General features: G+C 45.0%; 3 protein-coding genes across 6 annotated transcripts in view; 2 read left to right on the top strand and 1 right to left on the bottom strand.

Annotated features, from left to right (window-relative positions):
- NONO (non-POU domain containing octamer binding) overlaps positions 1-1,811 on the top strand; it is a 30,595-nt gene extending 28,784 nt beyond the window's left edge. For both annotated transcript variants that reach the window (XM_019648021.1, XM_019648020.1), the window contains exons 10-11: positions 3-112; positions 805-1,811. In XM_019648021.1, coding sequence (XP_019503566.1) covers positions 3-112; positions 805-939 — 245 coding nt within the window. In that variant the 3' untranslated portion in view covers positions 940-1,811. The remainder of the gene's footprint in view (positions 1-2; positions 113-804) is intronic.
- ZMYM3 (zinc finger MYM-type containing 3) overlaps positions 1-14,778 on the bottom strand; it is a 91,100-nt gene that overhangs the window by 43,045 nt on the left and 33,277 nt on the right. The gene's annotated exons all lie outside the window — the stretch shown is intronic.
- Positions 1,908-5,918, top strand: ITGB1BP2 (integrin subunit beta 1 binding protein 2). The gene is made up of 11 exons (XM_019648022.1): positions 1,908-2,457; positions 2,768-2,817; positions 2,913-2,969; positions 3,045-3,190; positions 3,879-3,973; positions 4,079-4,137; positions 4,253-4,323; positions 4,412-4,511; positions 4,762-4,875; positions 5,140-5,202; positions 5,535-5,918. The coding sequence occupies exons 1-11, from the start codon at positions 2,394-2,396 to the stop codon at positions 5,763-5,765; spliced, it is 1,050 nt and encodes a 349-aa protein (XP_019503567.1). The 5' UTR covers positions 1,908-2,393; the 3' UTR covers positions 5,766-5,918.

Raw genomic sequence — 14,778 nt, 5'->3', positions numbered from 1 at the left:
AGGTGCTATGGGCATAAACAACAGAGGCGCCATGCCCCCTGCTCCTGTGCCAACTGGTACCCCAGCTCCTCCAGGACCTGCCACTATGATGCCAGATGGAACCTTGGGACTGGTAATACAGTGCAGAGCCTTACCGTAGCTCTAAACGGTGACAGGAGGGGAAAGGACTCTGCCTTCACAGCCTCTGAGCCTGCCACAATTTTGCTACAGATACCAGTCTTTAGGACCACTGTTAACCATTACATGCAACCTCACAATCTTTAGTTTTGAATCTTGAGCAAACATATTCTCAAAGTATATTGGGGAGTTAAGCAGATGCTTCTGATGGGCCAGTATGACTGTTTAGTTGCTCCCCTGGGTGGACAGGTTTCTTTTTTGGAGGGAAGGCAATGAAGGCTGGACATTATCACATAAAATAGGCATGACTCCAAAAGGCTTTAAGGCTCATCCAGTCCTGAGGTGGCTTTAGTTCTAGTGTGAAAATGTTACAAACTGGATAGGCTTCAGGTTGTTTGAAGAGTGATGGCTTGCTCTCATGCATTCCACGTACCTAGTTCAGGAAGAAGGACTGTGGCTAGAGAGCTTACCTATCCTAGGAATTTAGTATGTAATACTGCTTAGCTAATAAAAGTAGGGATAACAAGTTAAGGGTAAGATGGTTAGGTAGGATATCCGCTTAGACACCCCTAGCATTGGGAACTTTGAATAATTGGGTGGAAATGGCCTCTAAGGGAGGGACTACAGATGGATGGGCATCTTAGGACATAGGTTCTATTGTAATGTTGCTCTCTTTTTCTCTTTAAGACCCCACCAACAACTGAACGCTTTGGCCAAGCTGCTGCAATGGAAGGAATTGGGGCCATCGGTGGAACCCCTCCTGCATTCAACCGTGCAGCTCCTGGAGCTGAATTCGCTCCAAACAAACGTCGCCGATACTAATAAAGTTGCAGTGTCTAGTTTCCCAACACCTTTAAAAGAAGGACCCTTTTTTGGACTAGCCAGAATTCTACCCTGGAAAAGTGTTAGGGATTCCTCCAATAGTTAGGTCTTCCCTGCCTGTACTACTCTAGGGAGTATGCTGGAGGCAGAGCGCAAGGGAGGGGCCATATTTAACAAATCGATTGTGTGGTATGTCGATTAATCAAAACTGTGTGGTGCATTCCTCAAGTCTCGTGATTATTGGGGGGTGGGGGGATCGTGGCAAAATGGATCCAGTTACAGCCCCCATTAATCTTGATCATTCCATTCTTTGTCCATCCTGTTTGTACATGGATTCTCATTCTTTATAATCCCCCAACCCCAGAGACACTGCCACATATGCCACAAAAACCAAACATCCCCCAATGACCTTAGCCTCATCCTCCATTCACTCCCAGGTGGGAATTCAGGCAAATGTCCACAGAGGTCGCAGATAACACGTACGGTTCTGTTATACCCCATATATTACCCCTCCATGTCCTAAGGAAGACATTTTCTCTTAGAGATTTTCATTTTAGTATATGTCTTTAAAAAATCTTGTGTTAACTTGCCTCCATCTTTTTCTTGGGTAAGGACAACCCAGGAGTGGCCCTTTTGTGTCTGCTGTTGCTGTTCATAGCTTTTCTTGATAGGCCTAGTACAATCTTGGGAACAGGGTTGCTGTATGTGGAAGGTCTGACAGTAGCTCTTAGCCTTGCCTATCTTAGTAGTTATGCTGTGCATTTTTTATCGGTGTACCATGTTTGATTTGTCCCTGATGCCGTTGGAGTTTTTCTGAGAAATGAAGCAGTCATGCAGCATCAACTTATTAAAATACATTTTAAGCCTTTTAATTTTCTGTGCTATTTTTGAAGGGGACGAGGGAGGGGAGTTCTATCAGATGTGCACTAAGCTCTAAGTTGGACAACCCTTTACGGCCTTTTGTTTAAAGTATTAATCACGGAGTGCCTGGATGCTTACTGTGGCTGACAAAGATGGGTGCTATTGGCCGTGCACAGGAGGAAAGCTGCTGCTTTGAAAGAAAAATGGGCTGGACGGATTGGGGTACCCTCACTGAGCTGGGAGGGGTCTCAAAATTGGTATTTGTGAGCAGCTGCTGGTATGTCAGCCTTGGAAAGGACACTAAACCTAAAACTGTCTCAGCAGTGCTTCGCTGACCTCACCCAAGTTCCAAGCCCTACTCTGCCTCACGCTTTTTTCTTGAGCCTCAGAGCTAAAAAGCTCCTGAGCTCTCCTATTGGCTGGGAAGGCCAACTGAAGTTCCCTTGCCCATGTTAGGAGGTGTACGCCTCCTGAACTAAAGATAGACACAGCTGGCCCTTCCAGGCTGCTAAAAGCCTTCAGACTGAGAGGTGTTCCCCACTCAGCAGCCAGACTCCTTGAAATACCCTTTCAGTAATTCTACCAACGCCTCCATGTCTCTACTCTGCCGGAACAAAGGCTGTGGGCAGCACTTTGACCCCAATACCAACCTTCCTGGTGAGTAATCCTGATCTTGTCAGGGGACTCTGGGTGCTGGGGAGTGCTCGGCTGTGGGCAGTCGTTTAGAGGAGGGGAGAATGAAATTTAGGCTGCCTGCCCTCATTTAACTAGTCTGGGTGATATATATATATATGTATATATGTGTGCATATATATATATGTATATATATACATATATATATATATACACACATTTTTTTTTTGCATTACATGGAAAACCTGTAAGCATCTAAATCTGGGGAAGAGGTAAGAAGTGATACTTGGTCTAGTTACCTTTCCTTCCTTGATCCTTCTACCGCTATCCACAGATTCCTGTTGCTACCACCCTGGGATCCCAATCTTCCACGATGCACTTAAGGTGAGGTATAGGTGAGGGGGGATAGCAAGAGAAGAGCATTTCCCAAAGGAAAGAACACCCAGGAATCTAAGCTGGGCTGCGTCTCTTGTTACCAGGGTTGGACCTGCTGCCGGAAGCGAACTGTAGATTTCTCTGAGTTCTTAAACATCAAGGTAAATTCTTGACTTCCTTCGATTCTGCGCCTAAAGGGATTCTATGTCTAATCCTTCTCTCCTTATCTGCACTAGGGATGTACCTTGGGAGCACACTGTGCCGAGAAACTCCCTGAAGCCCCTCAACCTGAGGGCCCTGCCACAAGCACTTCACTGCAGGAGCAGAAACCTGTGACTACCATTCCGAAGTCAGCAGAGACTTTGCGCCGGGAGAGGCCCAAGTAAAGAGCAGGAGGTCCCTGGGTTTTCCTACATTCATGGAGCTTCCTAGGAGTGACTCAGGGGTCATGGGGTTAGGAGCCAGGGAGTAGAGATGTGAGGAGGGCCAGGTGTCAGGCCTTGGGGTGTATTTTGTGCCATAGGAGAACTGTGCCTGGAGATAATGTTCCTTGCTGTAAGGTGCTATGGGGTGATGGGATTGGTATTTTGAGGTAACAGAGCAGATGGCCCCTCATGAATACATATTATAATACAAGGGGGATTGTTGGGAATGACTTGATTTTTTTTCTTTTCTTTTTAGGAAAGAGCTTTAAAATAAGTTCGATATCAAGAGAACGATGTAGTAGTCTTGACAGCTAGGATGCAGAAAGGAGAAATTTTGTGGAAATAGTGGGAGCAACAGAAGAAAGTCCTATTAGGTCCACAGGTAGAGGAAGAGGAAGTGATGCAGTTCTGCAGAGAAATACAATGGTTAGGCTTAGAGCGGCTGAGGAGATGGGCAAGAGAAGCCCTGGGGATTTGCCCAGGCTCAGGGATCTAGGATGCCCACAGAGAAGAAAACTGGCAACGGGGTTGCTACCCAACCTCTCCGATCCCGCCTGACCTTCACCAGACTTCTTCGACTCCATTAGCACTGATGGGAATACTGGTTAATGAGTCAGAACTAAATCACCCCACCCATACCCCTAGGTCAGAGCTGCCTCCAAAGCTGCTTCCGCTAAATATATCCCAAGCACTGGAAATGGCACTGGAACAGAAGGAATTAGACCAGGAACCTGGAGCAGGTAAGTGCGTCCTTAGTAGGACAGGTTTCGTGGACTGGAACTCAGTCCAAGTGGCAATGGGGTGGAAGCAATGAATCGGTTCCTGACTCTGTTTCCCTCACCCAGGATTTGACAGTAGTCTGATCCGGACTGGTTCCAGCTGCCAGAACCCAGGATGTGATGCTGTGAGTTTGTGGGGGCTCAAGCCTGTGGCTGAAGGATGAGTGGGTACAGACATGAGGCTACGTGGTGGACACTTTAGAATGACCTGACTCTCCCTGTCTCCTTGATCTGTTTTAGGTTTACCAAGGCCCTGAGAGTGATGCTACACCCTGTACTTATCATCCAGGAGCACCTCGATTCCATGAGGGGTGAGGGAGGGGCCTGGGTGGGCTGTGCGACAGTGTTGATCATAGATGGGTAGGGAAAGGCATGTCCTGAATTACCTTCCTACTGCAGGATGAAGTCTTGGAGCTGTTGCGGCATCCAGACCCTGGATTTTGGGGCATTCCTGGCACAGCCAGGATGCAGAGTTGGGAGACATGACTGGGCAAAGCAGGTAAGCCCCAACTTCCCTGAACTCTTGATTGGAACCCAATTCCAGAAATCATTCCTCCTCCCTGCACCTCATGGCCACGCTCTCTATCGGGTCCCTTTAGTGTTCCTTATCCCTCAACTGCCCAGAAGCTTTGCAATATGAGGTAGTGTTCATTTTTCTGAGCTTCTCTGTCTGTTCTCCACATACCATGAGGACTTTCCCTGGGTTAAGAGTTCATTTTTCCCACCCACATTCTGCATCTTCTCTTTAGCTAGCAGCGTCTTGCCGTCACGACTGGCACCAGACAGATTCCTTAGTAGTGGTGACTGTGTATGGCCAGATTCCACTTCCTGCGTTCAACTGGGTGAAGGCCAGCCAGACCGAGGTGAGTTGTGTCTGATGCTGGCTGGACAGGAGGCTACTGAATTGGGTGATGTTACAAATTAACATCTAACAGGAAGAGCTGCCATATGCACCTAACATGTAGGCCCCATTGTCCCAAGAGGAAGGAAGGTAGAGCTATCAGGTCAGGGTTATCTGTCTGGCTGACCTGCGGATGCAGGGGTCACACCTGTGACCTGGTTCTGTGCCGTAATGACTCGTCCTGACCTCTGGGATCATTACTACCCCTGCAATTCTTTTCTCTCAGCTTCATGTCCACCTTGTCTTTGACGGTAACCGTGTGTTCCAAGCACAGATGAAGCTCTGGGGGGTAAGTGAAGATAAGGGGGCATGGGAGGGGGAGGCAAGTGAGGTGAAAAGAAGAGCCAGATTGGGATGAGTAGAGGGTGTCTTGAGGGAAGGAGTTGTAGTGGGAAAACGTGCAGGTTTTTCCTTCATTTGCTTTGATAGTCTCTCTCCCTTTCCCCTTTCTTTCTTCTCTCTCCCCCTTACTGTACCATTTTATTCCTCCACCTTTTCCCCAACATTGCATTTTTTAATTTTCCTCCCTGTCATTCATCGCCACCTCACCCTGACCCCAATCCTTTCAATTTCCTCACTTTCTCTTGCTTCTGTGTTCCTCTACCTTTCCCCCTTCCTCAGGTCATAAACGTGGAGCAGAGCTCTGTCTCCCTGATGCCATGTCGGGTTGAAATCTCCCTGGTGAAGGCTGGCCCAGGACCCTGGGCCCAGCTGCAGCATCCCAGTGCACTAGCTGAGAAGGCTAAGGCAGGGGTTGGGTTAGAGATGCATGAGGAAGAGTCTGACGATTCAGACGATGATCTGAGCTGGACAGAGGAGGAGGAAGAGGAGGAGGAAACCATGGGGGAATAGTGACCCAGACAGTCGTGTCTAGACAGGACCCCAGTGACTGTTAGGACCTCAGAGCCCAGGATATGGTTGAGCAGCAGGAGGCTGAAGGAGGGGAGAACAAGTGTCCAAACTCTGCTGTTTTTCCCCTAATAAATCTTGTATTCTGCAGTTTCACATAGTGTCGTTCTCTCACCTCACTATCTAGGACTGTATTCACTCCCCCAACGTGTGTGTGTGTGTGTGCGCGCGCGTGTGTGTGTGCACGCGTGTGTGTGTGTGTGTGTGTGTGAGAGAGAGAGAGAGAGAGACAGAGACACACACACACACACACACACGGTGTGAAAACAAGCACATTCAATCTATCATTCATAACCAGCAGGTGCTTACTGAAGCCTCACTGTGTGCCCAGTTATGTGTTAGGTGCTTTAGAGGATGCTTACAGTGTTCTGACAAGTCAAGGCTAATCTACAGGAAATAATCAAACATTATCATGTAGTTTAACCAACGGCTATGTTGAGCAGTACAGTTTCTAAGGGCTGCAGGAGTTGAGAGAATGGAGAGATCAAAATGGGCTAAAGTACAAAGGGGAGGCTCCATGGAGGAAGTACATTTTTTTTAAAGATTTTATTGGGGAATTGGGGGGATGGGAACAGTGCTGGGGAATTGGGGGAGGGGAACAGACAAGTTGCTGTTCTTTTGTTCTTCAGTCTACTTGTGGAGGACGTCGCTTCACTGGCCCAAGTTGGCACCATCATTGCGCTCTTCCCGGGCGAGGCAGATCAGTCGCTGGCTTCTGGACGGCCACTCACTGCGGCTGCTGGCCGCTCACGTTGGCTGCTGGATACACACGGTAGCCCATGGCAACCCACTGCAGCCTACGCCATCGCCGGCGACTCACGGCAGCCCAGCTCCAGGTCGAGCTGTTGTTCAGCATCTTAGCTGTAGAGGGCAGTGTCACTGGCCCTCATATGTGGGATCCGAACCGGGGCCCTCTGGCGTCCCAAGCCAGCTCTTAACCACCGCGCCACTTGGCCGGCCCCCTTGTAGATTCTTCATCAGAGGATTTTTTTAGTTTCCCTGGAGTCAAATTTACTCAACAACGTGGCCCAGAATCTGGGTAATTCAAACTCCAAGAAACATGGAACCAGGAGGTTCACCAAACCTCAGATGATCTCAAGTTCTTTTCTAGGACCTGTTCCTCTTAATTCAGACTCAAGGAACAGAAGGTTGCATTGGGAGGTAGGGGAGATGGGGGTGGGACAAGCGGCAATGAAGGTTAGCATAGCATGGCTGAGAATCTGGAGGCAGAGGTAAGATTGGAGGGTCCTAGGGGATAAGTCCAAGGATACTTCAAAGATCAGAGGTAAAGTAAAGGGGCCTCCCTGGACCTCTGGGAGAGTCAACAATTCTCACTCAGCTCTCTGCTCTAATTCTATGGATTTGAAGAGCAAATACACTCCCCCCCCCCCTTGAACAGAACCCTTCAGATGCTTTCAAACTCTGGCAGCAGTTCACTTTCAATGTAATTTTTCTGTGGGTGAGTTGACATCCACAGGGGCTCTGGTGGACATTTAAAATTATGTGTATGCATAAAATGCATATACATAAGTGCATAAAGTGCACTAATCTTAAATGTAAAACTTTTTTCTATCTTCTTATCAAAATCGGGACCAGCAACTACCCAGAAATCCTGGAGAGGATGGAGGTGAGGAATCAAAAAGTTCAAGTAACCCTCGTTGTATATGAACTTGATATATAAAATTTCAAATTTACAGCATTAATAGTAATACACTAGCTCATTTTACATAGCCCAAAGCCTAAAATGTAAGAAAGCTTCAAGCAGGGGTATAACAATAACAATAACCATAGCTACCATTTCTGATACAAACTAACCTGCCACGCACTATGCTAAGTGCTTTGCGCAAATTATCTAATTTAATCCCACTTTTCCACCAAGAAACCTACATATTTGTTCACAGTAGCACAAATCCTCTTCCCACCTCCTTTTCCACTTCTCATTTCTTCCCACTGGGCTTTGTATCCTATCCCCTCACACCTTCCCAGAAACCTTACACTATTAATTATCCTTTCTCTTTCCTATTTATTCAACCTTTCCCTCTGTTGGATATTTTTTATTGGCATTTAAATATACTCAAGTCTCTTTTTCCAAAAATATTTTCCCTTGAGTTCATATCCGTCTCTAGCTACTACTTAATTTAACTTCCTTCTATCCTTTATAACTAAACTTCTTGAAATAACTACTCTTTTCCATTTCCTTCTTCCTAATCCCTTCACAACACACTTCAATCTGACTTCCCATTCCCTCCCCTCTTTGGTCGCCGCTGGCCACCAAGTCACTAAGTCCAATGGGTATTTTTAGTCCTCATCTTGCTTGATCTCTCAAGCCAAAGTGGACACCCATGATGCTTTCTTCCTTGAACTGCATTCCATTCGTTGGCTTTTATGACCCATCGCTCCTCTTGGTTGTCCTCCCACATCTCTGGTCATTCCTTTCAGTCTCCTTTCCAGGCTCTTCCTTTTCTCCCCAGCCATTCAATGATGAAATTCCTCAGGACTCAGCCCTCGGCTTGCTCTCTTCTGATATGGCACGCTCTTCTCAACACTCTCATTTATGCCCGTGACTTTAAGTACCACCCACATGCAGATGAAACTTAAAAAAAAAAACTCAGAAAACTTACCACCCACACATTTTTATCCCTAGGCTATATCTTTCCTTTGAGGTCCATATCTGTGTATTATAGTGTCAACAGCTAACGCATATTTGCAACAGTGTCTGGCATACAGTAAGTACTATGTAAGTCTCTGCTGTTATCAGTACTCCTACTATTTCTCCTCACCAAAAGCTTTCACCTCAGCCTATTAAGAAAGTTTTTTGTTTCTTTCTTAGGAGGGACACATCTCCAATCTCCAGTTCTATAATGTTTGAGTAAGAAACGAGGATTTTCTTGACAGTCAGGTTTTGCTCGTCTATAAAGTGAGAACATATTTACCCTAACATTGCATCAGCTTCAGGATTCAGGGATAGTCACCTGTTGAGGGACAAAAGTACCATGTATAGGATACCACTGCGCTAGGCACTTCCCTCCACATTATTTCACTTAATCCGCACACCTGCTCTGTCAAGTAGGTAGTTCCCCATTTTCACAGATGAGGAAACCAAGGCTCAAAGAAGGAAACAGCTTGCTCAAGGTCACATGGCTACTGATTAAAACCTCGGTCACTGCCAAGAGCCGTCCCAGAGCCATTTGAGAACAGCCCAAGCCTAAGGACCCCACTGGGATCTGAGAAGAGGAACTTGACACCACACCCCTCTAGCCTAGCAGAGTCCCTGTGACATGCCTGTCTGGAAACCAGCGAGGCCCTTGGCTGATCAATAATATCTCAGTGACAGAACGCTTTCCAAACCAATTGTGGGTCTCTGATCACGTCACCTCTAACCTCAGTGGGACTCCTGGGTGCTTTACCTTTCTCTTCCTCCGGATCAGGAGTTACCTCCCAGTCACCAGATTCAGTCTTAACTGTCTCTGGGACCCCTGCCTCCATGTCCTCTTTCTTCCTGTCTGCTCCCCAGAGTCCCAGAACACTGCTAGAAGGGGAACCAAGCAGACCAGTATGAATTCCTGCTGTCCAATTTCCACTTGGCCCTCGCAGCTGCTCAGCAACCCTTTCACTTGTCTCGTACATTCCCTGGCACTCGCCCCACAGAGGCTGTTCCAGACCTTCCTCTTTCTCCTGCAACTACAAATTCCAATCTCCCTGCTTCTATTTCCACAGATTTCTGATTAGGTAGGTACTTTTATCAGATTAACTGTTCCTCCTGCAACAAATCAGTACTATCTTCCTTCCAGATCTGTCCTCTGGCCATCCAGTTCCCTTCCTGGGAAAGCAATCAATGATCTCTTATTTATCCGTTCAGAAATATTTTATGACTCTACAAGCAAAAGTAAGGAAAAGAGGGAATGTGCACTGGCTGTGAATGATAAGTAGGATTTGGATAGGTGGAATGAAAGGAGATGATATTCCAAGCCGAGGAAACACCCTGGGCCAGTGCACAGAGGTGGGAATGAACAAGATATATTTAGAAAAGAGGATACAGCAAGTAGAGTAATACCCTGGGAAATACTCCCATATGCTGCTCAAGTGCTACCTCTCCTCGTCCAGTTCTGACTTCAGTGCAACCGCTCCTCCCCCGCCCACTCGGCTCCACACACCAGCAGAGTGGAAATCTGATGCTGTGTGGCCCCTCACCTGTCCTATCTCGCTTGGACTTCTGTTACTATTTATTGAGCTTTGACCCCAACCATCTGTTTCAGTCCTGATAAAGAGGTCCTAGTTCCCTCCTGACTCACTCTCCAAGCCAGAAACCTTCCATTTCTTTGGTCCCATGGACAATTTCCTCACACTGCTTAAAATAGGACAATGAATATCGAAGATGCATTGTACAGATGTTATTGATTTTACCAATATATACAACAGAGGTCAAGGAGACATGTAAACTATACAATGGAGATATAACCAGCAAAACCCAGACTGTGTGAAACTACTGAAAACAATCAGATTTCCTTAACAAGAAATTGTAAGGAAAGGAAGAGATGAAGGGGAACCTTTAGTTTTAAAGTGACATAGAATACATATCCACCAATCACAATGTGTGGACTTTGGAGGCTGATTCAAACCTCCAAAAAAAGCTTTAAAAAATTCTTTGGACATTTATGAAATGATTGGGAATTGAAATACTGACTCTGACTTGGTATTTGATGATATTAAGGGATTACTGCTTATTTTATGTGTGTTGGTATTACAATTGAGATTCTTTTTAAAAAAGATCCTTACCTTTTAAAGATGCATACTGAAATATTTAGGTATGGAATGATATCACATCTGGGATTTGCTCCAAAATAATATGGGAAGGAGGCAACAGACGAAACAAGAGTACCCAAGAGCTGATACCACTTGAAGCTGAGTGGTAAATGGGGATCCATTATACTATCCTGTCTACTTTTGTACATTTTAAATTCCCCATAAAAAAGTTTTAGAACAGTGTTACTCAATTGCCATGCATCCGATGAAAGTTATGTGTGTTGGTCTGAAGGAGTGGAACAGGAGCTGGAATTTGAGAAGAGGAAGGTCTGGAACAGCCTCTGTGGGGTGAGTGCCAGGGAATGTACGAGACAAGTGAAAGGGTTGCTGAGCAGCTGCGAGGGCCAAGTGGAAATTGGACAGCAGGAATTCATACTGGTCTGCTTGGTTCCCCTTCTAGCAGTGTTCTGGGACTCTGGGGAGCAGACAGGAAGAAAGAGGACATGGAGGCAGGGGTCCCAGAGACAGTTAAGACTGAATCTGGTGACTGGGAGGTAACTCCTGATCCGGAGGAAGAGAAAGGTAAAGCACCCAGGAGTCCCACTGAGGTTAGAGGTGACGTGATCAGAGACCCACAATTGGTTTGGAAAGCGTTCTGTCACTGAGATATTATTGATCAGCCAAGGGCCTCGCTGGTTTCCAGACAGGCATGTCACAGGGACTCTGCTAGGCTAGAGGGGTGTGGTGTCAAGTTCCTCTTCTCAGATCCCAGTGGGGTCCTTAGGCTTGGGCTGTTCTCAAATGGCTCTGGGACGGCTCTTGGCAGTGACCGAGGTTTAGGCAAGTGGAATTCACCACTGAAACTGGAGCTTCTGCCAGAGGCATGGTGTAAGGAGTCATTAAAACATTAATGAAACTACTCTTTATTGAGCCTTTACTATGATCCAAGCACTGTAATAAAGATATAGGTACATTTTCTCTGTTCTCATTCTTTATGATATATATATATATATATATATATATATATATATATATATACATATATATATATATATATATATAGGGGGTGCTAAAAAATGTACACAAGTGGACACTGGTGAACTTTGCTCAAGCAGTAATTTGCCATATTCAGAAGTGGTTGGACGCTGATGGTAACCACTTTGAGCACCTCTTGTAATTGCAGAAGTCAAATGTGATTTGTATTCATCTTTTGTTATTGGTGTATATTCAGTATTACAATTTTAAAAGTTTTTTCCTTTCGGGGCTGGCTGAGTGGCTCAGTTGGTTAAGAGCTCGCTTCAAGAGTTTGAGCTCTGAGCAACAGCGGTTCAATTCCCGGCCTGAGCTGAGCAGCCGCTGAGCTGCCAACAGGTGGCAGGATGGCTCAGCTTAAAAAAAATAAAATGAAAGTTTTTTTTCCTTTCTTAAAATGTGTATACAATTTTTGGCACGCTATCTATGTGTGAGTGCAAATGGTGCCAAAGAAAATGTATACACATTTTAAGAAAGGAAAAAACTGTATTATTGTAATACTCAATATATACCAATAACAAATGAACACAAATCACGTTTGACTTCTGTAGTTACAAAAGGTGTTCTAAGTGATTACCATCAGTATAATTTTAATAGTTTTTTCCTTTTTTAAAATGTGTATACATTTTTTAGCACCCTCTGTATATATCTCAAATGAGAATATATATTATCATTTAATTCTCATGACAGTGTATTAAAAGCATTATCATTTTTTAATAGATGAGGAAACTGAAGCTCAGGGAGGTTACATAATTTTCCATAGGTCACATAGCCATCAAGTGTCAGAGCTGGGACTCAAAAGTCAGGGCTGACTACCAAGCCTGTGCTCTTTGATGTTCAGCAAACACTCCCCGCCTCCATTAAATAAATCTTATTTTGCCAATGACTTCTTTTATAAAATTATAGATGCATTCTCACCAGAAAGAAGTATCTACCGAATTGCAAGCTTTTGGTGAGTAAGGAGTTCACTGACCCGGGTGGCAGAGCTGTTTGGAGGCAGTGAGAGCAGCTGGATAACTGCAGTGGTTTAGGCGAGAAGATGAGACCCCAAACTAAGTTGGTGTGGTAATAAGAATAGAGGTGACGGTAATGGATTTCAGAGATATGTCTTAGTTCAGTCTGCTAGAACAAAGTACCACGGACAGGGCGGTTTATCCACGACAGAAATGACTTCTTTCAGTTTTGGAAGCTACAAGTCCAAGGTCAAGGTGCCAGCATGGTTGAGTTCTGCTGAGGGCCTTCTGTCAGGTGGAGAGCAGGAGCACGCTCTGTCATGACTTATAAGGGCACTGACTCCATTCGTGACCTCATCTAATTCTAATGGCCCACCAAAGGCTCCAACTCCTAATACCATCGCATTGGGGGATAGGGTTTTAACATACACATTTTAGGGGGACACATTCAGTCGCTAACAAGACAGTTCCACAGGCAGGAGTAATGTGGCTGTGCTGGTCTTCCATGTTTCCTGAATTGAATGCAGCTAACTCCTGCCTCAGTGCCTCTGTATTGATCCCCGCCAGGAATAGTCTTCCTGCAGGTCTCTGAATACCTGGGTCCTTCTTGTCATTCATGTCTCAGCTCAAACATCACCTCTCATGATAGGGAACCAATTTATTATTATACCTTGAAAATTCAGCAGTAAGGGGAGAGTGCAAAGTATTTATCCTGCCTTTCCTAGACAAACTGGGAAACAAAATAGCAGGGACACGACTTTCTACAAAACTATTCCAATGAAGAAGAAGCAATAATAAAGGTAGAATATCACCCTTTTGCAGCCCTCGATAAATAGATACTAAGCATCAACAGCTTCTAAGATTATAAAGAAAGACATCAATCATTATGTCCATCCATCCTATGGTCATACCAAAGGGATGGAGCCCAAGTTTGATTTAGTCTTTGGATCCAGCTGCCAGTTTGCAGGAAATAAAGAGGAACCAACCACATGATGTCTGTGCAATTAGCAAAACCCAGGGTGAGAACATGCTTGAGTTCTTCACCTCTAAATTAGTGCCTACTGTCCATGTCACTATCATAGCACCCAGGTTGGTTTTCCCATAGCCCTTACCATCAACTGACGCTTTTACAGAAGAAACAATATAGTGTGACACTTCAGAGGACAAACTATAACAACAGGCTGCCCGGGTTCAAATCTTGACTCCTCCACTTCTAGCTATATGGCCTTCAACTACTTAAGAGCTATGAGCCTCAGTTTCCCCAACTATAAAATGGGATTAAAGACAGTGCCTATATATCCTAGGGTCATTAGGAGTATTAAGTGAGTTCACATATCTGAAGAGCTTAGGACAGCGCCTGGTACAGGATAAGCATTATGAAAGTGTTACCAATATTATTGCATCATCATTTTTACTTATACATTATTTCTCCCTTTCACTACAATGTAAGTCTGTCTTTCTGCCCTGTTCCCAGCACCTAAAACTGCCTGGCACGTTCATAATATGTGCTCGAGAAATACTTGTTAAGTGAAGGGTCTGAATCAGGGTGGCAAAGAACAGACAGGAAAGAATCGTGTAAGGTATTACTTAAAAAAAAAGAAAAAAACCCTTGGGCTTGGTGATTTTTTTTCCTGATAGGGGAGGGAATGGTATAAGACGACTACTCCAAGGCTTCAAGCTTAACCACCCTGGCAGTAATCCTGAGTGTGGCTTGGGGTTACTTTTTACTGCCAGAAGCGGTAACCCCGAGCCACACTTTTTCAAACTTTATCATATCTGGGATGCCTACTAGACTCTTGTTTGGACAGATTTAAGTGAGTAATTCCTAAGAATTACAAGCCTACAATATAAAACAACAAATTTCCAGGCAAAACAATGTACTGCTTTGGGTACAAAATTACTGACATAATCAGACCGCCAGGCAGGTTAAGGAATAGGGAGAAGGCTAGTGCTTTTAACAGAAATATTGGGTCTTCGGAAAAGTCATGACGCATTTTTGCATTGAAAAACAGAAAAATGCGTCATGACTTTCCCGACAACCCAATAGGAACCCGAGGAACTAGAACGAGTGCTATCTGAATATTCTGATAACTTATTTGAGATACAAGTTTGAAATGATGACAAAACATATGGAAATGCTAGCGGGGAGTTAACTGTAAATGCAGAATTGAAGTTTAAAGATTTTTATTGGGGAATTGGGGGATGGGAACAGTGCTGGTGAATTGGGG

This window comes from Hipposideros armiger, unplaced genomic scaffold (genome assembly GCF_001890085.2).
Source record: "Hipposideros armiger isolate ML-2016 unplaced genomic scaffold, ASM189008v1 scaffold_119, whole genome shotgun sequence".
Taxonomy (NCBI): domain Eukaryota; kingdom Metazoa; phylum Chordata; class Mammalia; order Chiroptera; family Hipposideridae; genus Hipposideros; species Hipposideros armiger.
Note: the sequence above shows the minus strand (reverse complement) of the source record. Positions and strands in the feature narration are given on the sequence as shown.

Coding starts and splice junctions, on each gene's coding strand:
- ITGB1BP2 (XM_019648022.1), top strand. CDS start 2,394: ATGTCTCTACTCTGCCGGAACAAAGGCTGTGGGCAGCACTTTGACCCC. Junction 2,818..2,912: donor TCTTCCACGATGCACTTAAG/GTGAGGTATAGG, acceptor TCTTGTTACCAG/GGTTGGACCTGCTGCCGGAA. Junction 4,138..4,252: donor AGAACCCAGGATGTGATGCT/GTGAGTTTGTGG, acceptor GATCTGTTTTAG/GTTTACCAAGGCCCTGAGAG.